Source organism: Mobula hypostoma, chromosome 18 (assembly GCF_963921235.1).
Source record: "Mobula hypostoma chromosome 18, sMobHyp1.1, whole genome shotgun sequence".
In the NCBI taxonomy this organism is placed as follows: domain Eukaryota; kingdom Metazoa; phylum Chordata; class Chondrichthyes; order Myliobatiformes; family Myliobatidae; genus Mobula; species Mobula hypostoma.
In genome coordinates, this window is record NC_086114.1 from 68212712 (window position 1) to 68237907 (window position 25196).

General features: G+C 43.5%; 1 protein-coding gene across 2 annotated transcripts in view; it reads left to right on the plus strand.

Moving 5' to 3' along the window:
- LOC134358617 (E3 ubiquitin-protein ligase ARIH1) overlaps nt 1-25196 on the plus strand; it is a 109983-nt gene that overhangs the window by 38312 nt on the left and 46475 nt on the right. The window contains exon 4 of one of the 2 annotated variants that reach the window (XM_063071059.1): nt 15888-15950. The exons of the other annotated variant lie outside the window; for it this stretch is intronic. Coding sequence (XP_062927129.1) covers nt 15888-15950 — 63 coding nt within the window. The remainder of the gene's footprint in view (nt 1-15887; nt 15951-25196) is intronic. 2 annotated transcript variants of the gene reach the window in all.

The following is a 25196-nucleotide window of genomic DNA, read 5'->3' on the forward strand; positions in this document are numbered from 1 at the left end:
GAGAAGGCAGCGGAGAGGGATATTAAATCAGCTATGATTGAATGGTACACCACATTTGATGGGCTGAATGGCCTAGTTCTGCTGTTATATCTTATGTTTGTCTGACCTTTAGATCTTTCTGATTTCTGTCATCAATACACTTGGTCATTTAATTGCCATAGCCTAAAATCTCACTTTTCTGTGTGAAGAAATTCATTTTCACCTTTGCACTGAATGACAGTCTAGGAAATGCAATCCCTAATGGTGGACATCCCAACCAGAGAAAGCAACAATTCCACATCAGTACAAGTGAACCCTGTAAGAATTTTATATGCTGTGAGATCATGTGGCATTCTTCTAAACTCTTACCAGCCCAGTCTGCTTGGTATCCTGACATCCCAGGAATCAAACTGAGGAATGGTATCCTCAGAGCGCTTTCGAACTAGTTGCATCACCATCTGGTCTGGAGTGGCTAATGTACAGTATTGGGGAAAAGCTGCAGAGGGTTTTACATTCAGCCAGGTCCACCATGGGAGCTAGCCTCTCCACCATCGAGGACATCTTCCAAAGGCAATCTCTCAAAGAGGAGCAGCCATTATTAAGGGCCCTCACTACCCAGCACATGCCCTCTTCTCATTGCTCCCACTGGAGAGGAGGTACAGTTCAGGCACAGACTCAAAGCAGCTTTTTTCCCCACTGCCATCAGATTTCTGAAAATCCATGAGCACTATTGCTCTTTTTGCACTGCTAATTTTTGATATATTATTTATTGTACATATAGTATTTCTATATTGCACTGCACTATTGCTGCAAAACAGCTTACTTCACAACAAACTTTAATAAAAATAATGCATCTGATCCTGAGCAACATACACAAAATGCTGGAGGAACTTGGACAACATCGAAGGAAAATGAATAAACAATCAGTGTTTCGGGCCAAGACCCTTCAGCGGTATTGGATAGGAAGGAGGAAGATGTTGGAATAAGAAGGTACAAGTTAGAAGGTGATGGGTGATGCTAGGTGGGTGAGGAAGAGAATATGAAATAGGAAGCTGGGAGGTGATGGATGGAAACAGTAAAGGGCTGGAGAAGGAGAGTGGCCCATGGGAGAAAGGAAAAGAGGAGGGAGGCCTGAGGGGGAAATTGGTAAAATTGATGTTCATGCCATCAGATTATAGGCTACTTACATGGAATGTGAGGTGTCAGAATGGGGATAGGAATTAAAATTGTTGGCCACTGGGAAATCCCGCTTTTTGTGGATGGAGTAGAGATGCTCGACAAAGCGATTTCCCCAGTCTCTGTCGGGTCTCGCCAGTGTAGAGGAGGCTACATAGGCAGCACTGGATACAATAGGTGACCTGTAAAGAATCTCATCTAGAAGGACTGTTTGAGTTCTTGAATGGTGATGAGGGAGGCAAAGGAATCATGGAGGGAGCGATCCTTGTGGAAAGCGGAGATTGGTATGGGGGGTGGTGGCGTAGAGATATGTTTGGTGGTAGGATCCTGTTGAAGATGGCAGAAGTTGTGGAGACTTGTGTAATGGATGGGAAGGCTCATGGGTGGTATGTGAGGGCAAAAGGAACTCTATTCCTGTTGAGGCACCAGGCAAATGGAGTGAGCACTGATTTCCGGGAAATGGGGGAGATACAGGTGAGGGCAACAAAAATGGTGGCGAACAAGGAGGACATCATTATTCTGATTTTGTTGAGACACCACTTTTGATGCATGCAAGGCCAACATGTCAGCTGACTTTCTATTTGCTTGCTGTACCCACATATTCAGATTCATAGAAACACAGAAAACCTCAGCACAATACAGGCCTTTTGGCCCACAAAGCTATGCTGAACATGTCCTTACCTTAGAAAGCTCCACGTACCTATCCAGGAGTCTTTTTAAAAAAAACCCTATCGTTTCCGCCTCCACCACCATTGCTGGCAGCCCATTCCACACACTCACCACTCTCTGCGTTTTTTAAAAAAAAACAACAACAACAACTTACCCCTGACATCTCCTTTGTACCTACTTCTAAGCACCTTAAAACTGTGCCCTCTCGTGCTAGCCATTTCAGCCCAGGGAAAAAGCCTCTGGCTATCCACACAATCAATGCTTATCATCTTATGTAAAAAAAAAATGTCTAGTTCCCTTTCAACACTGGTGCTATTCAATTTTTCACCAACTTTCTTATCCAACTGGATATCTCGCATCTCACAAACCCGTGTCTCACATTTCTCCACAGTGCAGTTCATCTGCTATGTCCTTGTTCGTTCTCTGTAACATCAATATCCCGAAGCGCTGCTGCATCAGCCTTGCAGTCCATGTTGCTCCCCTGCCTTTATATCATAAACCTGATCCTCTTTATGTACATTGTTGGCATCTGCAATCCCGACATCAGCTTATTTGAAGATCCATTTATTGCTATTGTTTTCCAATTCTCAGTCATGCCGGTATATTATTTTCAAAGCACTGAGATCTAATTTTGAATAATTATCTCTTGCATGGGGGGCGTCTTAAAAATCCTTCTGAGAGTTGAAGCACAGCACTTCGATTAGATGGGCAACTGGTGGTGGGCTGGAGAGCCCATTTCATAAGATCATGTGACATAGGAGCACATTTAAGCCATTCAGCCCATCAAGTCTGCTCGAGCATTTCATTATGTTTGATTTATTATCTCTCTCAACCCCATTCTCCTGCCTTCTCCCTGTAACTTTCAATGTTGTGGCTAATCAAGAACCAAGCAATCTCCAGTTTAAATATACTCAATGATATGGCCTCCATAGCCATCCATGGCAATGAGTTTCACAGATTTACCACACTCGGGCTAAAGAAATTTCTCTTCTCTTCAATTCTAAATATACTATACAACTTGTTCCTTTACCTACTGTGTTTGTTACCCCTAAAAGAAAATTCTTAGTTTGCCAAAATGATTTCATTTTGATAATGAAAATATTGTAGATGCTAGCAATCTGATATTAGAAGAAAATTCTGTGAATATTGAACATGTCAGGCAGCATCTGTGGTAAGAGAAACATAATATTTCTAGACTTTTCATGAGGAGGCGAGATAAGTTGGTTTTAAATTGCAAATAGAAACAAAGGAAGTATCTGTTTGGATGAAGCTAAGGTTTCTGAGGTGACTGCAGTTAACAGCATCTCTGGTTAATGAGAGAATTAGGGTAGAAAGTAACCAGAGACACAAAGACAGGGCAGAGCTGTTTGAGCCAAAAGGAGAATTTTAGAAATGTGCAGCAGATGAGATAGTGCTGGTGATGAAAGAAAAATCTGTGGCAATATTAGAGGGTTATACTGTGCAGAAACAGATCTGTATCTATACCAACTGGTGGATGCCCATACAGCAGGATTGACTAGTTCTGGTACACAGCAAAAAAAATCATCTGTTGAATTTGATACCAAGTCTCACAGGAATGGTTAGTTTTATGGGCATCTGGAAGCTGAAGGTCACTCCTGAGTATGTAGGTGCTCTGCAAAGATGTCACCCACACCTCCTCTAAACTTTCTCTTTTTAGCACTGCCAACAAATCCCAGAGAAACTTGAGCAACAGTGCCTTAGTTTCTCCGTGACATTGCAGCTGGTATGGGCCATCAGGCACCTCAGGTCTTTCTCACAATGGCCGATCTTTGCTAGCTTCAGGTGCTCTTCTGTACCATTTCTCTGTACCTTGCTATTCCCTGATTTTCCCAATATTTATCTACTTCAATGCAGCATTTCTATTGATCCAGCCCTGTCCACCTGGTCGGGACAGATAATTCCTGAGATTCACCCCCTTCTGTAAAATACATAGGGCAGTTTTAAATAATCATCTCCATATCCCCCGGTTTGAGACTCTTCCTCAGTAAAAGCACCCAGCATCTACCCTGTCAGGTTCCTTTAGGATCTTGTATGTTTGAACATGGTCTTCCTTCATTCTTTAAACTCCTAAGAATACAGGCTTGAACCATTTAGTCGCTTTTGGTTGGGCAACCTTATTATTCCAGGAATTAGGCTGCTGAAAGAACAAACTGCTCCTTCAAGAAATAGTTGTCCCAGATTCAACATTTGCAGTCTTGTATGTCTCCACTAGCCTGATAATCTTCTTCATACAGCCTCCATTGTCTTTTCTGATGTAAATGGATCAAAACTGAACATGGTATTCCATGTGAGACCTCACCCACCGCCCTGTGCAATTATAATACAACCTCAACACGAGGAACTCTGCATATGCTGGAAATTCAAGCAACACACATCAAAGTTGCTGGTGAACGCAGCAGGCCAGGCAGCATCTCTAGGAAGAGGTACAGTCGACGTTTCGGGCCAAGGCCCTTCGTCAGGACTAACTGAAGGAAGAACTAGTAAGTGATTTGAGAGGGGGAGGGGGAGGTCCAAAATGATAGGAGAAGACAGGAGGGGGAGGAATAGAACCAAGAGCTGGACAAGTGATTGGCAAAAGGGATATGAGAGGATCATGGGACAGGAGGCCCAGGGAGAAGAAAAAGGGGGGGGGGACCCAGAGGATGGGCAAGGGGTATAGTCAGAGGGAGAAAAAGGAGAGAGAGAGAAAGAATGTGTGTATATAAATAACGGATGGAGTACAAGGGGGAGGTGGGGCATTAGCGGAAGTTAGAGAAGTCAATGTTCATGCCATCAGGTTGGACCCTATGGGTCCAACATATTATTCTCCGTAAGCCTCCAAGTCCAACATATTATTCTCCATAACTTCCGCCACCTCCAATGGGATCCCACCACTAAGCACATCTTTCCCTCCCCCCCCCCCCCGCTTTCCGCAGGGATCGCTCCCTACTCGACTCCCTTGTCCATTCGTCGTCCCCCCCACCATCCCTCCCCACTGATCTCCCTCCTGGCACTTATCCTTGTAAGCGGAACAAGTGCTACACATGCCCTTACACTTCCTCCCTTACCACCATTCGGGGCCCCAGACAGTCCTTCCAGGTGAGGTGACACTTCACCTGTGAGTCTGCTGGGGTGATACACTGCGTCCAGTGCTCCCGATGTGGCCTTCTATGTATTGGCGAGACCTGACGCAGACTTGGAGATCGCTTTGCTGAACACCTACGCTCTGTCCGCCAGAGAAAGCAGGATCTCCCAGTGGCCACACATTTTAATTCCACATCCCATTCCCATTCTAATATGTCTATCCACGGCCTCTTCTACTGTAAAGATGAAGCCACACAGGTTGGAGGAACAATACCTTATATTCCGTCTGGGTAGCCTCCAACCTGATGGTATGAATATTGACTTCTCTAACTTCCACTAATGCCCCACCTCCCCCTCGTACCCCATCCGTTATTTATTTATATACACACATTCTTTATCTCTCTCTCTCTCCTTTTTCTCCCTCTGTCACTCTGACTATACCCCTTGCCCATCCTCTGGGTTTCCCCCCCTCCCCGTTTGCCAATCAACTGTCCAGCTCTTGGCTCCATCCCTCCCCCTCCTGTCTTCTCCTATCATTTTGGATCTCTTCCTCCCCCTCCCCCTCCCACTTTCAAATCTCTTACTAGCTCTTCCTTCAGTTAGTCCTGACGAAGGGTCTCGGCCCAAAACGTCGACTGTACCTCTTCCTTGAGATGCTGCCTGGCCTGCTGCGTTCACCAGCAACTTTGATAACATAGAAACATAGAAAATAGGTGCAGGAGTAGGCCATTCGGCCCTTCAAGCCTGCACCGCCATTTATTATGATCATGGCTGATCATCCAACTCAGAACCCCGCCCCAGCCTTCCCTCCATACCCCCTGATCCCCGTAGCCACAAGGGCCATATCTAACTCCCTCTTAAATATAGCCAATGAACTGGCCTCAACTGTTTCCTGTGGCAGAGAATTCCACAGATTCACCACTCTCTGTGTGAAGAAGTTTTTCCTCATCTCGGTCCTAAAAGGCTTCCCCTTTATCCTCCAACTGTGGCCCCTTGTTCTGGACTTCCCCAACATCGGGAACAATCTTCCTGCATCTAGCCTGTCCAATCCCTTTAGGATTTTATACGTTTCAATCAGACCCCCCTCAATCTTCTAAATTCCAACGAGTACAAGCCCAGTTCATTCAGTCTTTCTTCATATGAAAGTCCTGCTATCCCAGGAATCAATCTGGTGAACCTTCTTTGTACTCCCTCTATGGCAAAGATGTCTTTCCTCAGATTAGGGGACCAAAACTGCACACAATACTCCAGGTGTGGTCTCACCAAGGCCTTGTACAACTGCAGTAGAACCTCCCTGCTCCTGTACTCGAATCCTCTCGCTATAAATGCCAGCATACCATTCACCTTTTTCACCGCCTGCTGTACCTGCATGCTCACTTTCAATGACTGGTGTATAATGACACCCAGGTCTCATTGCACCTCCCCTTTTCCTAATCGGCCACCATTCAGATAATAATCTGTTTTCCTATTGCCACCAAAGTGGATAACTTCACATTTATCCACATTAAATTGCATCTGCCATGAATTTGCCCACTCACCCAACCTATTCAAGTCACTCTGCATCCTCTTAGCATCCTCCTCACAGCTAACACTGCCACCTAGCTTCGTGTCATCCGCAAACTTGGAGATGCTGCATTTAATTCCCTCATCCAAGTCATTAATATATATTGTAAACAACTGGGGTCCCAGCACTGAGCCTTGCGGTACCCCACTAGTCACCGCCTGCCATTCTGAAAAGGTCCCGTTTATTCCCACTCTTTGCTTCCTGTCTGCTAACCAATTCTCCATCCACATCAATACCTTACCCCCAATACCGTGTGTGGTTTAAGTTTGCACACTAATCTCCTGTGTGGGACCTTGTTAAAAGCCTTTTGAAAATCCAAATATACCACATCCACTGGTTCTCCCCTATCCACTCTACTAGTTACATCCTCAAAAAATTCTATGAGATTCGTCAGACATGATTTTCCTTTCACAAATCCATGCTGACTTTGTCCGATCATTTCACCGCTTTCCAAATGTGCTGTTATCACATCTTTGATAACTGACTCCAGCAGTTTCCCCACCACCGACGTTAGGCTAACCGGTCTATAATTCCCCGGTTTCTCTCCCCCTCCTTTTTTAAAAAGTGGGGTTACATTAGCCACCCTCCAATCCTCAGGAACTAGTCCAGAATCTAACGAGTTTAGAAAAATTATCACTAATGCATCCACTATTTCTTGGGCTACTTCCTTAAGCACTCTAGGATGCAGACCATCTGGCCCTGAGGATTTATCTGCCTTCAATCCCTTCAATTTACCTAACACCACTTCCCTACTAACATGTATTTTGCTCAGTTCCTCCATCTCACTGGACCCTCTGTCCCCTACTATTTCTGGAAGATTATTTATGTCCTCCTTAGTGAAGACAGAACCAAAGTAATTATTCAGTTGGTCTGCCATGTCCTTGCTCCCCATAATCAATTCACTTGTTTCTGTCTGTAGGGGACCTACATTTGTCTTTACCAGTCTTTTCCTTTTTACATATCTATAAAAGCTTTTACAGTCAGTTTTTATGTTCCCTGCCAGTTTTCTCTCATAATCTTTTTTCCCCTTCCTAATTAAGCCCTTTGCCCTCCTCTGCTGAACTCTGAATTTCTCCCAGGCCTCAGGTGAGCCACTTTCTCTGGCTAATTTGTATGCTTCTTCTTTGGAATTGATACTATCCCTAATTTCTCTTGTCAGCCACGGGTGCACTACCTTCCTTGATTTATTCTTTTGCCAAACTGGGATGAACAATTGTTGTAGTTCATCCATGCAACCTTTAAATGCCTGCCATTGCATATCCACCGTCAATCCTTTAAGTGTCATTTGCCAGTCTATCTTAGCAATTCACGTCCCATACCTTCAAAGTTACCCCTCTTTAGGTTCAGAACCTTTGTTTCTGAATTAACTATGTCACTCTCCATCTTAATGAAGAATTCCACCATATTATGGTCACTCTTACCCAAGGGGCCTCTCACGACAAGATTGCTAATTAACCCTTCCTCATTGCTCAAAACCCAGTCCAGAATAGCCTGCTCTCTAGTTGGTTCCTCGACATGTTGGTTCAAAAAACCATCCCGCATACATTCCAAGAAATCCTCTTCCTCAGCACCTTTACCAATTTGGTTCACCCAATCTACATGTAGATTGAAGTCACCCATTATAACTGCTGTTCCTTTATTGCACACATTTCCAATTTCCTGTTTAATACCATTTCCGACCTCACTACTACTGTTAGGTGGCCTGTACACAACTCCCACCAGCGTCTTCTGCCCCTTAGTGTTACGCAGCTCTACCCCTTAGTGTTACGCAGCTCTACCCATATCGATTCCACATCTTCCCGGCTTATGTCCTTCCTTTCTATTGCGTTAATCTCTTCTTTAACCAGCAACGCCACCCCACCTCCCCTTCCTTCATGTCTATCCCTCCTGAATATTGAATATCCCTGAACGTTGAGCTCCCATCCTTGGTCACCCTGGAGCCATGTCTCTGTGATCCCAACTATATCATAATCATTAATAACACAACCTCTCTGTTTTTAAATAAGGCCAAAATGCCATTTGACTTTTTAACTACTTGGATCAGCACGTCAGCTTTTTGTTACTCATGCACCAAAGCATGTAGATCCTTCTGTGCTTCACTCATTCAAACCTTCTGTGACTTTGCCTGATCCTAAATATTAAGGGCCCTGAATTGACTTTCTAATGACTTATTATGCTGGAACCAAGTATAGCTCTGATTTGTCCTCTAACTGAGAACCCAGAAAGCACTCAGCAGATTGCACAGTATCTGTGGAGGGAGAAGAGTTAACCTTTCATTAGATTTTCATTTACTGTTGAGTGAGAAAACTGGTGTGGATCCCTGCCCTTTGCTGACCTCTCAGCAATGGTGTGTGTGTGTGTCTGTGTGTCTGTCTGTCTGTCTGTCTGTCTGTGTCGGTGCCCTCTGAGGACTGGTGCTGATTTTACTGTTGTGATGGCTTAGTATGGAGATTTGGGGCTCAAATCAGTGTGGGCCATTGGTGGGGACTAGAAACACCTGCTCCATGTGATAAACAACTAATCTGCTTGCTGCAGAACTCTCCCCAGCCACGAATTTTCTCCTTTAACAACCATTGAGCTCTTCCCATGGAAGGTGGCGAGAGCAGGCATTCTCTGTTTAATCCCATAATGACCTGATTGTGCTGGTCCCATTAGCTTTCTTGTTTCTTGAAATGCATGAAAACTGTTAAATGATGTGCAAATGTAGGTCAGACCTATTTTGTCATTAACTCAGCTTCATGTTGTGAATACTCAGATGAAGTTACAGTTTATCTTTGTATCAGCTAGTCCTATTGAATTAGATAGGTCTGTATTTGTAAGCACAGTCCTTCTGGGCTGTGCGTACAAATACAGAGCGACTATCTACCATCGCCAGATACTGCTACAATACAGAGATTGCCCAAAAACAAACCTTCGTGAAGATCTGCTAGTTAAATTACGCGACCTCGGCTTGCTTGAGGGGGTCCTCGGAGTCACCTGATGCCGGTGGCTGGAGGTGGGGACATCATAAGCGATGTGCGAGGAAGCAGAAGCGAGTCAAGCGGGCAGGAGTCCGTGCCAGACAAAAAACAAACCCTAGCCGGCTGGCTCTCCCGCCCATTCTGCTCTCCAATGTCCGCTCCCTGGACAATAAATTGGACTACATCCGACTCCAACGAAATACTCGGCGGGAGTACAGAGTCTGCTGTGCGTATGTTTTCACGGAAACGTGGCTCACTGACAGAATCCCGGATGCCGCCATTCAGTTGGGCGTGCTCATCTTGTTTCGAGCAGACAGGGATGCAGCTCTTTCTGGTAAGACTCGCGGTGGGTGCTTGTGTGTTTACATCAATACGGAATGGTGCAAGAACTCTGTGCTGGTTTCCAGATACTGCTCATCACTAGTGGAGTTTGTGACTGTTAGATGCAGACCATTTTACTTGCCACGGGAGTTCATCACTGTCCTAAGTGATGAATACTACAGTCCCCCCAGCGCTAATGCTAAGGTGGCGCTCTGTGAACTGTATGGGGCTATTAGCGAACTGCAGAATGCACAACCCTGATGGACTGTTTATTGTCGCCAGAGATTTTAATCACATGAACCTTAAGTCAGTGCTCCCCAGATTCCATCAGAACGTGGACTTTGCAACGAGAGGGGAGAACGTGTTGGACCTTGTTTACACAAACATCCCCAACGCGTACTGGGCAGAGCCCCGTCCCCACCTCGGTTACTCAGACCACGTCTCTGTTACGCTAATCCCAGCATACAGACCACTCGTCAGGTGCTCCAGACCAGTCCAGAAGCAGGTGAAAGCCTGGCCAGCAGGAGCCATCTCTGCTCTCCAAGACTGCTTTGAGCACACTGACTGGCACATGTTCAGGGGGCCTGCAACCGATGGCAACTCTACCAATTTAGAGGAGTACACTGCATCAGTAACTAGCTACATCAGCAAGTCCATTGATGATGTCACTGTGGCCAAAACCATCACTACATGCGCTAACCAGAAGCCGTGGATGACTATGGAGGTGCGTGTGCTACTGAGGACCCGTGACTCCCCCTTCAGAGCAGGCGACAAGGCAACCCTAACAACAGCGAATGCCAAACTGTCCCGGGCCATCAGAGAGGCAAAGTGTGCACACGCCCAGCGAATCCACAGCCACTTCCAGGACAGCAGCGCATGTGAAAGGGCATTCAGGACATTACAACTACAGGACAACATCACCTGACTATGCGGGTGATGCCTCCCTCCCAGATGTGCTGAACAACTTCTACGTTCGTTTTGAGGCAGAAAATGACGTGCCGGCGAGGAAGACCACCCCTCCTCCAAATGACCAGGTGGTGTGTCTTACCGTGGCTGATGTGAAGAGAACCCTGTGCAGGGTCAACCCATGGAAGGCTGCTAGACCAGACAATGTCCCTGGCAGAGTGCTTAGAGGATGTGCACACCAGCTAGCAGATATTCTCACTGACATCTTCAACATCTCCCTGAGCAGCACCGTCGCTCCTACATACTTCAAGGCTGCCGCCGTCATCCCCGTGCCAAAGAAGTCTTCAGTGTCATGCCTCAATGACTACTGTCCAGTTGCACTCTCATCCATCATCATGAAGTGTTTCGAGAGGCTCGTCATGAGGCACGTCAAGACCCTGCTGCCCCCCTCACTGGACCCCCTGGAATTCGCATACCGTCCCAACCGTTCGACAGATGACGCCATTGCCATCACCCTCCACCTGGCCCTAACCCACCTAGACAAAAAAGTCACGTGGTGGGGCTCATCAACAAGAATGATGAGTCAGCAAACAGAGAGGAGGTGCAGTGGCTAACAGACTGGTGCAGAGCCAACAACCTGTCTCTGAATGTCAACAAAAGAGATGGTTGTTGACTTCAGGAGGACGTGGAGTGACCACTCTCCGCTGAACATCGACGACTCCTCTGTAGAGATCGTTAAGAGCACCAGATTTCTTGGTGTTCACTTGGCGGAGAATCTCACCTGGTCCCTCAACACCAGTTCCATAGCAAAGAAAGCCCAGCAGCGTCTCTACTTTCTGCAAAGGCTGAGAAAAGTCCATCTCCCACCCCCCCATCTTCACCACATTCTACAGAGGTTGTATTGAGAACATCCTGAGCAGCAGCATCACAGCCTGGTTGGGAAATTGCACCATCTCGGATTGCAAGACCCTGCAACGGATAGTGAGGTCAGCTGGGAAGATCATCGGGGTTTCTCTTCCCGCTATTACAGACATTTACACCACACGCTGCATCCGCAAAGCAAACAGCATTATGAAGGACCCCACACACCCCTCATACAAACTCTTCTCCCTCCTGCCATCTGGCAAAAGGCACCGAAGCATTCGGGCTCTCACGACCAGACTATGTAACAGTTTCTTCCCCCAAGCCATCAGATTCCTCAATACCCTGAGCCTGGACTGACACCAACCTACTGCCCTCTACTGTGCCTATTGTCTTGTTTATTATTTATTGTAATGCCTGCACTGTTTTGTGCACTTTATGCACTCCTGGGTGGGTCTGTAGTCTAGTGTCGTTTTTGTATTGTTTTACGTAGCACCATGGTCCTGAAAAATGTTGTCTCATTTTTACTGTATACTGTACCAGCAGGTATGGTCGAAATGACAATAAAAAGTGACTTGACTTGGTTTACAATACTTATGTAGTCCAGACTCTGAGGCCTTCCATTGGTCAGGGTTGACCATGGATGTTGCTACCTAGCTGTCATATGCAAGCCAAGATAGTACGAAATGGAGAGCAAGCTGTTACCCAGGCAGTAGGCTCCCCCCCTCCACTCTGCTGATGAATCCAAAGGAGCAGTGGAGACTGATACAGTTTGACACCAGTGATACTACAGGAGTTTCCAGCATTAAACTCAGCATAGTTCTGCCTTAGGGAATCCAGCTCTGGATTTCTCCTCGGTGTTTACTCCAGAAGCTTTCCCCAAATAGCAGCGAAGTAGCAGAGGTTCGAGATCAGAGTTTCCTTTTTAGATGAGCTAACAAACACTGCTGACAAACTCTATCTGGTTTTAAGGCGCCAGTCACCAGGTTTTGCCTCTTCTCAGGTCGGTAGTAACAGTTCTGCTGGGCTTATTAACTAAACCAGGAGCTGGAATTGGTTATCAGTGGCTATTTAAGATGAATGCCATTGGGAACATTTAATAGGTAGTGGGAGCTTAACCCCACTACCCTTGCTTGGCTTATGACAACCTTAAAGGAACCACTCTAGACTCTCAAAACTAACTATCCTTGCTTACCTGAGCTGTATACACAGATCTAAACATCCTCTGTTTGTCAGCAAGGTATAGCAAGACCTCAACAGCACCTGTGCTCAAATGCCAAGGATATGAGAGCTCACTTGTGGAATACTCTCACCCTTGGACTGGTGGTAAAACGGAGTGGAGACTTTACTCCAGTGAATCCACAAAAACATAATTAATATTTTTAAATTATTAAAATTGATGTAAATGTAAGCATTAAGATTAAATTAAAAATATGTAATTAAAAGATGACATTGTTTGTACAGTCCTGGATGCATTGCTTTTTTTGATTTTGTGGTCATAGATTCTGTTTAAATTCATAAATTTTCTTTCACAATCCCCTTTACTTTGCCTAGTGCCTGTTTTGTTAGATCACTGGCCCTTGTTCAAGTGAAGTCCATCCCAATGGAATAGATCTTGTTTTTCCAATACTCATGGTTTGAAAGCCATTTCTTCACAGATCTTTGAGCCATACCTTCTCTTATCTAATTGATTCTGTGACCATTAATATTTCTAGATTAGAGCAGAAATCTCGAAATTGTTATTGTTTTACTTTTGAGTATGGACCCCGTTGTTCATACCCTGCAGTTGAATCTTTTACTTTCATTTTCCCATTGACTAAGACAGCTAGATCTTTCCTCTCTGGCCCTGAGGATTATATCTGCCTCTGCAAAGAACAATATCTGTCCACCTGTCTATATTGCCCCCTGTATTCACCCAGTTTTATGAAAATCCAGACTCTGAGGACCTGCCTGCTGTGCTTTTAGCGGGCTTTGGCTGAAATGTTTGTAAATGGAACTTTTTGCCTAGTTTTGCCATGCCTTCCTGATATTTGAATATTATATTCCACAAAATATTCTTCCAATGCACAGTATTGTATATAGTTCTTTTAAAGCACAATATCCAGGTAATTTTTCACAAACATAAGAAAATCTGCAAATGCTGGAAATCTAACCAACACACACAAAATGCTAGAAGAACTCAGCAGGCCAGGCAACATCTATGGAAAAGAGTACAGTCGACATTTGAGGGGGTCTCTGCCCAAAACGTCGACTGTACTCCTTTTGATAAATGCAGTTCCTTCCGCAGTTTGTCTGTATTTCCAGGTAATTTTTAACTTTTTTATTCCTTTTTGAAGTTAGTTCTGTCCTTTTGGAATAAATTTTGGAAATTATGAGCTCCCGAACAAAGCTGGTATTTATTGTCCATCTTTACTTGTTCTTGCAAGAGTGGTGGTAACCTGTCATCATGAAACACTCCGGTCTCTGTGTTGAAGCTGTTCCTGCAGTGCAGTTAGGTCAGCTGCTCCCAGGGTTTCAACCCAGCTGTCATCTGTCTGCAATGAATTTAGCATTCATCATTTACTCCCTGGTGGAATTTGGACACATTCACTGGGAAGCAGTGAGGCCTCATCCTAAAACATGTAAATAGAAATTCTGAATGCAGCAGCACGTGATACTGCAGGAACACCAGGCAGCATTGTTGGAGGGTGTATTTAAAACAGAGGTTGACTAGTCAGGGTGTCAAAGGTTATAGGACAAAGTATGGAGAATGGGGTTGAGAGGGAAAATAAATCAGCTATGATGGAATGTGGAACAGACTCGATGGGTTGAATGGTCTCATCTGTTTCTATTGCTGTTGACGAATCAGGTTGCCTTCTTCATCTGGGCCGAAAAAATATTAATGGGACGGGGTGGGGCGGTGGCCAGTTTAAAGGCACAGCCGGGGAGGGGTGAAGCAAGAGCTAGCAAGTGATCAGTGTATTGGGGTGAGGAGGGATGATTGGCAGATGGAGGAGCAGGTGGAAACAGCAGCAGAAGTTGTGAGGTGCAGTGGAAGCCGCAAAGGACGACGTGATGGAATCTTGCTAGGACAGAAAATTGTAACATGGAATGAAGTGAAGGATTTGGGGAAGGCAGATGGGCAGTGTGAGGGGTGGGGTAAAGTAGAATAAATCTACTTGTAGTCGGAAGCTGCTTATCCAAAGTTAACTGCCCTGCTGAACTGAGTTTACCCAATATGAATAATTCATTTAGTATCTGTTGTATCAGTTTCCACTTTGAGCTGGTGTTGTTTAACATAATGTAACACTGGAGTTAACATTAAACCATTGGAGACTGATGTGCTTATTCAAATAGGTGTAATTATGGTCTGGTGGATTCTGATTTCATTTCCATGAATTTAGCGTTATATAAAGTTACAATCTGGTTTGACCAGCTCCACGTGGACTGATTCTTGTTAAGTGTCCTGCATCATGACTCCCTGTCCCTCCCCTGGTTTGGTTAATGAAACAATTTAACAAACAATCTGAGCTCTGAGAATAGGTCTGCTCTAATTTTATGATTAAAAAGAATGACCACTCAACACATTTTACTTTGGGTAGAACCCAGTGCTCAGGCCACCCTTTCTGCCTGAATAGAGGACTATCCTTTTTAATGAGTCTGGATGTTTGTCTGACTGAACCTTTGCACCATGATATCTTCGTAGTCCCTCATCAAAACAAATGAGACCATAAACCAAGGAGCAGAATTAGGACATTCAGCCCATCATGTCAACTATACTATTCAATCAAATGTTTTTATAACCCTCTCTACCCCTTTCTCCTGCCTTCTCCATGTAACCCCCATATTCATCAAGAGCCTATTGACCTCTGCTTTAAATATACCCAATGACTTGGCCTTCATGGCTGTCTGTGGCAATGAATTCCACAAATTCACCGCCCTCTTCCTAAAGAAATTCCTCCTTATCTCTGTTCTAAAGGGATGTCTCTATTGTGAGGCTGTGCCCTCTGGCCCTAGACTATCCCACTATTGGAAACATTCTCTCCACATCCACTCTGTCCACTCAGTATTCAATATGTTTTAAAGAGATTCCCCTCATTCTATTTAAACAGCATTAGATTGGTTTAAGTGTGCAAGGTGCATATTTTAAGCAACACACATCAAAGTTGCTGGTGAACGCAACAGGCCAGGCAGCATCTCTAGGAAGAGGTACAGTCGACGTTTCAGGCCGAGAAGGTGCGTATTTTATTAGATTGGGGATAATGTGCATAGAGATATTTATAGACATTTTAGTGATAGTGATTTATAATTGTGTTTTTATACAACCCGAGAGAGTGGAGATGTAACACAGTGACAAGGTGGAAATGAGTCTCATGTTCTCTCATTAGAAAGAAGAACATGGGGGGTCTGGAAGCACCACTAGGATCTCTCACTCAGTATCAGATGGCCAGGTAGGGTGCAGACATCAGTTCTATAGTATATGGGCTGGCACATTGTATTGAAAATACTGATGCTCCTCTCCTGGTCTTCTCTCTCTCTCTCTCTCTCTCCCCCCCCCACCATCTCCCCTAATAATTATTGATTTTGTGGCAGATGTTGATTGGTATTTACTTTGGCCCTTGGTGGTTCTTTCTGTCTTTCAGAATTCTACCTGCCACATTTCTCACCCAGCTGTTAAACTGTGCTGGAGTTATATTTACTTAACATCTCAATGGAACAATGTTGAAATATTGATATATCGTAATTGAATCAGTAATTCATCTACTTTCCATAAATGTGCCATCCCTAGATTAGTGTAGTACTTGGTTTGAGTTTACTGTTTTGTTGTCTTGAAAATCCAGTCACTCATGAAATCTGTCTCAGATACATGCAAGACATTCTGTTGAGCAAATTGGCACTGCTGAAGCAGCAGAAATCATTTACTAGCAGCACTAATGATTTTACTATCTGCTTGATGAGGTGTTCCCAAAAGTATATTCTGAGTTCCGATACTATAAAGCATTTTGAACTGTAACTCTTAAACTGTGAACTAGGCACCATTACAGCTTAGATTTTTAGTTTTATATACTAACCAACTGTTTGCTCCCTTGGATGTATTAGATTGCTGAAGTTGTCCATTTTAAAATAACATTTTGAACTTAATTTTGTACCTATCAAGAAACTCCAGTGGATGTTCTAAGATCTGTTTGCTGAAGGATCTAGATAAAAAATGTTAAATGATATTGTATTGATTTTTCTGGCAAATTTGCTGCACAGTATTTAGTTATCCTATTCAGACTGATCTGCCCCACAATTATATTTGGAGTTCCTTGGGTCATTTGGTATCCAAACCAATGTTCAACCAAAAACCAGAAATGAGTGTTTATTTTCTTATTGCTTATGAGACTTTGGCTACAAATGGGAGGCATTTCTTAACATGTTACTTTAATTTAGAGATGCAGGACAGTAACAACCCCTTCCAACCCAATGAGTCCATGCCACACAGTCACACCCCATAAGATAGATAGATATACTTTATTAATCCCAAGGGAAATTTGGTTAGTCTACAAACATGTTCCTCGATCGTAATATGACCTGGATTGCACCATCTTTTGTTAACCAGATCAGTAAGCACCCAACTCCTTTACGCTTACCGCTCTCAGTGCACTTCCGGTCAGCCGGAACGGTATTACCCACCGAACTCCTCTTCTCCTGTTGTCTCGACCCGGTCCTCTTTCCTCGACTTTGTGATCCCCCTCTGCATCCTCTGTGTTTTCCTCCTGACTTCAGCAGGGGTGTCCGCTGCTCTGCTCGCTAAACCGGCCGGCATTAGCTGGTCCCTGGAATACACAATGCGACCTTGCTTCTGTCCCGCGTGTCGGGATGTATCTATTTCCAGCACTAAAAAAAACAAATAAAACTCTGTCTACCAGCATGTTAGAGAGGGTGCAGCTTCGACGTGTTACCATAAGAAAAAAATACAGAAAATAACGTAAGTTTGAAAAGTAAGAAGAAGAAAGTAAGAATAGATCGGAACAGCTGTACCAGGCTGCATGCACGACCGACGCATGTGCACTCAAAGACCAATTGACTTGGCTCTTGTGTCTAATTTACGTCAAATTGCCAGATCCCTTCTGGCTATGCAGACAGCTATAACAAAATGTTTGAACTGAGGAGTAGTTAAATGTCACAAGTTATTATTCCCATAAGACATAGGGGCAGAAAGCAGAATTACACCATTGGGACCATCGAGTCTGCTCCACCATTTCATTAGGGCTGATGCTTTTTCCCTCTCAGCCCTATTCTCCTGCCTTCTCCCTGTAATCTTGACGAAACAAGAACCTACCAATCTTTGCCTTAAATATACCCATTGACCAAGCCTCCACAGCCGTCCATGGCAACAAATTCCACAGATTCACCTCTCTGGCTAAAGAACTTTTTCCATATCTTCATCATGTGGATAGTCAGATTTTTTTCCAGGGCTGAAATGGTTGCCACAAGAGGACACAGGTTTAAGGTTATGGGGAGTAGGTACAGAGGAGATGTCAGGGGTAAGTTTTTTTTTACTCGAGTGGTGAGTACATGGAATGGGCTGCCAGCAATGGTGGTGGAGGTGGATACGACAGGGTCTTTTAAGAGACTTTTAGGTAGGTACATGGAGCTTAGTAAGATAGAGGGCTATAAGTAAGCCTAGTAATTTCTAAGGTAGGGACATGTTTGGCACAACTCTGTGGGCTGAAGGGCCTGTATTGTGCTGTAGGTTTTCTATGTTTCTTTCTAAATGGCCGTCCCTCTAACCTCAGGCTGTACACTCTGGTCTTAGACTCGCCCAATATAGGGAAAATTTTCTCCACATCCACTCTCTCTAGGACTTTCAATTTTCGATTAGTTTCTATAAGATTCCACCCTCCCCATTTTTCTCTAATAATCTCCAGTGAGTACAGGCCCAGAGCCATGAAGTGCTCCTCACACAATCACCCTTTCATTCCCAGAATCATTGTTGTAAACCACCTCTGAACACTCTTCAAAGTCAGTACATCCTTTCTTAGTTAAGGGGCCCAAAACTACTCTCAGTACTCAAGTGAGGCCTCACCAGTGTCTATGAAGCCTCAGCATTACATCCTTCCTTGTTTTTATACTCTAGTCTTCAGGAAATGAATGTGTTCATTGTGTTTGCCTTCCTCACCAGTGACTCAACCTGGAAGTTAACTTTTAGCGAATCCTGCACAAGGACACCTAAGTCCTTTTCCACTTTGATTTTTTGAATTTACTGCCTGTTTGAAAATAGTCTATGTATGCTTTTACACATGAAAAGTGCTGGTGAACGCAGCAGGCCAGGCAGCATGCATAGGAAGAGATACAGTCGATGTATCGGGCTGAGACCCTTCGTCAGGACACAGCATTTTTTATGTGTGTTGCTTGATTTTCCAGCATCTGCAGATTTCCTTGTGTTTGCGTATGTATGCTTTTGTTTCTTCTCCCAAAATGCATGACTAAACACTTCCTGACACCATATTCCATCTGCCACTTTGCCCATTTTCCTAACCTGTCTTAATTCCTTTTGTAGCCTCCCTGCTTCCTCAGCACTAACTGCTCCTCCACCTATCTTCGTATCATCTGCAAACTTGGCCACAAAGCCACCAATTCCTTTATCCAACTCATTGGCATACAAGGGGTGATTGATAAGTTTGTGGCCTAAGGTAAAAGGAGTCAATTTTTAAAAACCTAGCACATTTATTTTTCAATATAGTCCACTCCTACATGTATACACTTAGTCCAGCGGTCGTGGAGCATACGGATCCCTTCTTTGTAGAAGTGGTCCACAGCAGGGGTGATTGATAAGTTTGTGGCCTAAGGTAGAAGGAGATGAGTTATTAACTTCAAACTTTCTGCATTATCACTGAGAGTTGAATTGCACATGCATGTAATGAGAGCGTCTTGGACCTCCAGGTGGTCCACAGCAGAGGTGATTGATAACTTTGTGGCCTAGGGTAGAAGGAGATGAGTTATACAACTCGCGTTACATGCACGTGCAGTTCAACTCTTTAAGTGAAAATGCAGAAAGTTTGAAGTTAATAACTCATATCCTTCTACCTTAGGCCACAAACTTGTCAATCACCCCTGCTGTGGACCACTGCTGGAGGTCCAAGACACTGACTTCTACAAAGAAGGGACCTGTATACTCCAGGACCGCTGGTCTAAGTGTGTAAATGTAGGGAAAATAAATGTGCCTAGGTTTTGTAAAATTGAATCCTTCTACCTTAGGCCACAAACTTATCAATCACCCCTTGTATAATGTAACAAGTGGTCCCCACAGTGACCTCTACAGAACACCATTAGTCACCGAAAGCTAACCAGAAAAGGCCCTCTTTATTCTCACTCTGTCTTGCCAATCAGCCAATCCTCTATCTATTCTCAATCCTCTACCTACACTCTGTCCGCCAGAGAAAGCAGGATCTCCCAGTGGCCATACATTTTAATTCCACCTCCCATTCCCATTCTGATACGTCGATCCACGGCCTCCTCTACTGTCAAGATGAAGCCACACTCAGGTTGGAGGAACAGGAAGATATTCTGTCTGGGTAGCCTCCAACCTGATGGCATGAACATCGATTTCTCTAACTTCTGTTAATGCCCCACCTCCCCTTAATACCTCATCCCTTATTACTTTTCCCCCTCCCCCTCCCCCTCCCCCTCCCCCTCCCCCTCCCCCTCCCCCTCCCCCTCCCCCTCCCCCTCCCCCTCCCCCTCCCCCTCCCCCTCCCCCTCCCCCTCCCCCTCCCCCTCCCCCTCTCCCCCTCCCCCCCGCCTTGCCTGCTCTCCATCTTCCTCTGGTGCTCCCTTCCCCCTTTCTTTCTCCCTAGGCCTCCTGTCCCATGATCCTCTCCCTTCTCCATCCTTGTATCCCTTTTGCCAATCAACTTTCTGGCTCTTAGCTTCATCCCTCCCCCTCCTGTCTTCTCCTATCATTTCGGATCTCCCCCGCCCACTCTCACTTTCAAATCTCTTACCATCTCTTCTTTCAGTTAGTCCTGACCAAGGGTCTCGGCCCAAAACGTTGACTGTACTTCTTCCTATAGATGCTGCCTTCCCTGCTGTGTTCCACCAGCATTTTGTGTGTGTGTTGCTCAGTCTATGCTAATATCTTCCCTGTAATACTATGGGTCCTTATCTTGTAAAGCAGCCCCATGAGCAGCATCTTGTCAAAGGCCTTCTGAAAATCCAAGTACACAACATCCACCAATTCTCCTGTTTATCCTGCTTGTTATCTCCTTGAAGAACTGCAACATATTTGTCATACATTTTCCCTTAAGGAAACCTTGCTGATTTTGGTCTATTTTATCATGTGCCTCCAAGTAGCCTGAGACCTTATCCTTCATAATAGACTCCAACATCTTGCAGGCTAACTGACCTATAGTTTCCTTTCTTCTGCTTCCCTCCCTTTTGCAATTTTCCAGTCCTCTGGAACCATACCAGAATCTAGTGATTCTTGAACGATCATTACTAATGCTTCCACAATCTCTTCAGCCACCTCTTTCAGAACCCTGGGGTGTAGTTCATCTGGTCCCAGGTGTTCTTTGACTTAACTCATCTACACTAATTCCAGCACTACAATTGCAGTAAGAGGTAAGGAGAATTCCAGTAAAGCTCCAATAATCTACCACTAATGATTTTGGTGTTGCTAGGTTACTAGATATACTGTCTCTTGAATTGCACTTCTGTTAATACCCCAATTCGCTTTTATTTAACTTTTTCACATGTTACACATCATAATAAATTTTTCAGTGAATCCAGTGTTGGTGGATTCCAGTTTCGGTGAATGGAAATGGAGCCCGAGTTCCAGTAGATTTAAAAGGAGAGGCTACTAGAATCTAGTGCGTTTCAGTGTGTCACAATTATCTGGAACATTCAAGCTATCCGGGTGTCATCTACATACATAGCTTACACTGTAGACTCTCGGCTCTTGCTCGTGTCTGGTGAGCTAATTAGGTGCTGAGCCATCGTGAATTTCAAACAATTAGATTCCAGGTTATTGGAATGCTATGGTATCCCTTAATAATGACTGCCCAAAGAATGGACAATTTACCCTGTATCTTGTATTCCACGCACTGTCTGTGTTTTTACAGATCAGATAAAGCAGAATGCTTTTGGCCATAAACTTGGAAAAGGAGTGGATAAGCTGAAAGACACAGGAATTCAAAACTCAGTGGAAATATTTTCGGTAGTATAATAGTCAGCGTAACACCATTGATAGCAACATGGGTTTAATTCCTGCCAGGGTCTGTGAGGACCTTGTTCTTTCTCCCCATGACCACATGATTTTCAACTGACTGCTCCAGTTTGCTCCCAAGTTCGAAACTTAGTATTTGGTCACATGGGTGTAATTGGATGTCACAGGCTTGTGGGCTGGAAGGGCCGGTACCGTGATGTATTTCTCTAAATAAAAATAACAATAAATAAAAATACATTATTTTGTGTTGACCTGACAGTATTTTGATAAGAGGATATGTTCTGTCTACTCTGGTGCTGTTATCAGCTTAGTCAAATTGAATTTGGACAAAATAGTTGGTTTATAAATACTTTCCAATTTTGAGACATTGATGCTGTGAAAAACTATGTTGAGTGAGGAGCATATCATTGTTACCTATGGTTAATGTGCTGGTGATATTAAGGAAGAGTTGGTAAAAGGTACAACTTAATGTGGTTATCCAGAACGTCCTGGTGTTTCTGTGTTGTATATCCGCAAACAGAACGTATAGTTACTGCTTCGTCATAAGCCAGCATATTGATCTTTGCACACCTCCAACTGTTTGTGCATCGTCAAAGTCGTGGACCCACTTTAGATTTGCTGGAACTTTTCTATCCATAAAAACATGTCTCTTAAAAACATGCAGCAGTTCAGTATATTAATTTTTTTAAGATCTTCATTGGTAAGATGAATATAATCTATTACTGTCATTGTTTTACATCCTACCACCCATCCCACAATCTCTTTGATCCATTACTGCCAGGAAGGAGGTACAGAAGCATCAGGACTAGAGTCATAGAAAACTGCAGCATACAAGCAAGGTCCTTTAGCCCTTCTAATCCATGCAGAATCATTTAAGTTGTCTGATGTCATCAACCTGCACCTAGTCCATAGCCCTCTATTCCTCTCCCATTCATGTACCTATTCAAACTTCTTACATGTTAAAATTAAAATCACATCCACCACTTGCGCTGGCAGCTCATTCCACACTTTCACCACCCTCTGATTGAAGAAGTTTCCCCTCATGTTCCCCTTAAACATTTCACCTTTCAGCCTTAACCCATGACCTCTAGTTGTAGCCTCACCCAACTTCAATGGAAAAAGCCCACCTCTATTAAATCTTCTCTCAATCTTCTACACTCTAGGATATGAAGTTCTAACTTATTCAGTCTTTCCTTATAACTCAGGTCCTCCTGTCCCAACAACTTGTAAATGTTCTCTGTACTCTTTCAACCTTATTTACATTTTTCCTGTAGGTAGGTGACCAAAACTGCACACAGTACTATAAATTAGGCCTCGTCAACATACTATACAAGTTCAACATAATGTCCTAACTTTTGTACTCATACTTTGCTCAATGAAGGCCAATGTGCCAAAGCTTTATGACCCTACCTACCTGTGACAGCCACTTTCAATGATCTATAGACCTGTATTCCCTTTGTTCTACTGCACTCAGTGCCCTACCATTCACCGTGTAAGACCTACCCTAGTTGATTTTTCCTAAGTGCAACACCTAACACTTAACTGTATTAAATTCCATGTGCTTTTTGTTTTCAGCCCATTTTTTCCAGTTGGCCCAGATCCTGCTGCAAGCTTTGATAGTCTTCCTCTCTGTCTACTACACCCCCAATCTTGGTGTCATCTTCAAACTTGCTGATCCAGTTAATCATATTATTGTCCAGATCTTTGATATAGATGACAATGTCTAATCCAGTCTGTTACTTCATCTTGAATGCCAAGTGACTGAACCTTCTTGACCAACCTCCCATGCGGGACCCTTTCAAGTGCCTTGTTGAAGTCCATGTAGACAACATCCACTGCCTTGTCTTCACCAGCTTTCCTGGTAACTTTCTCAAAAAAACTCTAAAATTGTTTAGACATGATCTACCATGCTCAAAGCCACGCTGACCGTCCCCACTTATCCAAATACTCACATATCTGGTCCCTTAGAATACCCTTCAATAACTTTCTCACGACTGATGTCAGGCTCACTGGCCTATAATTTTCTGGAGGTTTTTTTTTTGAGCCTTTCTTAAACAGCAGAACAACATTGACTATCCTCCAATCCTCCGGTACCTTACCTGTCACTAAGGGTGATTTAAGTATCTCTGCTAAGGCTCCTGCAATTTTTCTTTATCAATCTTAATTATCTCAAGCAACACACATCAAAGTTGCTGGTTGTGGAGGATTCTCATATCTATATCTATAACAATACATATAAAAGGTAAAATAAACATTATCAAGATCATACATAGTATTAATCTAATAGTATATAATAAAAAATAAGATAATCAATTCTGTTATTTCATAAAAAGATAAAGAAACTTCTATAATTTTTATATATATTAAAAACCCACTTTTTTTTAATAAACAAAAAATAATTTAAAAAAAGAAAAAGGGAAAAAAGGGACTGGGCAGCCCATATTGAAAGTAAAAGCAAGAAAACTTTCTGATCAAATCCAAAGTTTCGAGAAAGTAACTGGAAGAGCAATAAATCAAACCATATGAAAATATTGAATATTAGGTCGCCAGGTTTCTTCAAATTTAAAGGATGCATCAAATGTTCGGCTTCTTATTTTCTGTAAACTGAGACAGGACATAATGGAGGAAAGCCAGTAAAAACAGTAGGTGGATTAGAGTCCTTCCACTTAAGCAAATTGGCTCTCCTAGCCAATAAAGTTGTAAAAGCTATCATCCATTGAGCATATTCTGCTTCCGGTGGAATGATCCCAAAAATTGCTGTAAATAAATTCGGTTGTAGGTCCAAATTTAAAACTTTTGATAAAGTTTTAAAGACATCTTTCCAAAAATCATCTATCTTGATACAAGATCAAAACATATGAGTTAAAGTAGGCACCTCAATATTACATCTGTCGCAAATAAGATTAATATTGGGAAAAATATGGGCTAATTTATCCTTTGACATATGTGCCCAATGTACTACCTTGAACTGCATCAAGGAGTGACGGGCACAAATAGATGAGGTATTTACCAAATGAAAAATTTTATCCCATTGATTATCTGAAAGTGACTCTGGAAATTCCAATTCCCACGCACCTTTAATTTTATCGTTAGATACCTTTTGCAAATTCAATAACCATTTATAAATTATAACTATCAGTCTTTTGAGATGGCTTAACCTGAAAAAGAGTATCTATCATGCTCCTGCAATTTCTGCACTTGCCTCCCACAGGGTACGAAGGAACATTTTGTATGGCCCTGGAGATTTATCTACTCTTAATTTGCCTCGAGGCAGCAAACACCACCTCTGTAATCTGTGCAGGGTCCATGACCTCGCTGCTTCTATGTCTCATTTCTATAGTCTCTGTGTCCATCTCCCAAGTAAATACAGATGCAGAAAATCCATTTAAGATCTCCTATCCTTGCCTTTTATTCTGACAGGCACATACAAGATTTGTACTCTCAAAATTTCATTTTTGAAGGCCTGTCGTTTACCAAGTGCACCTTT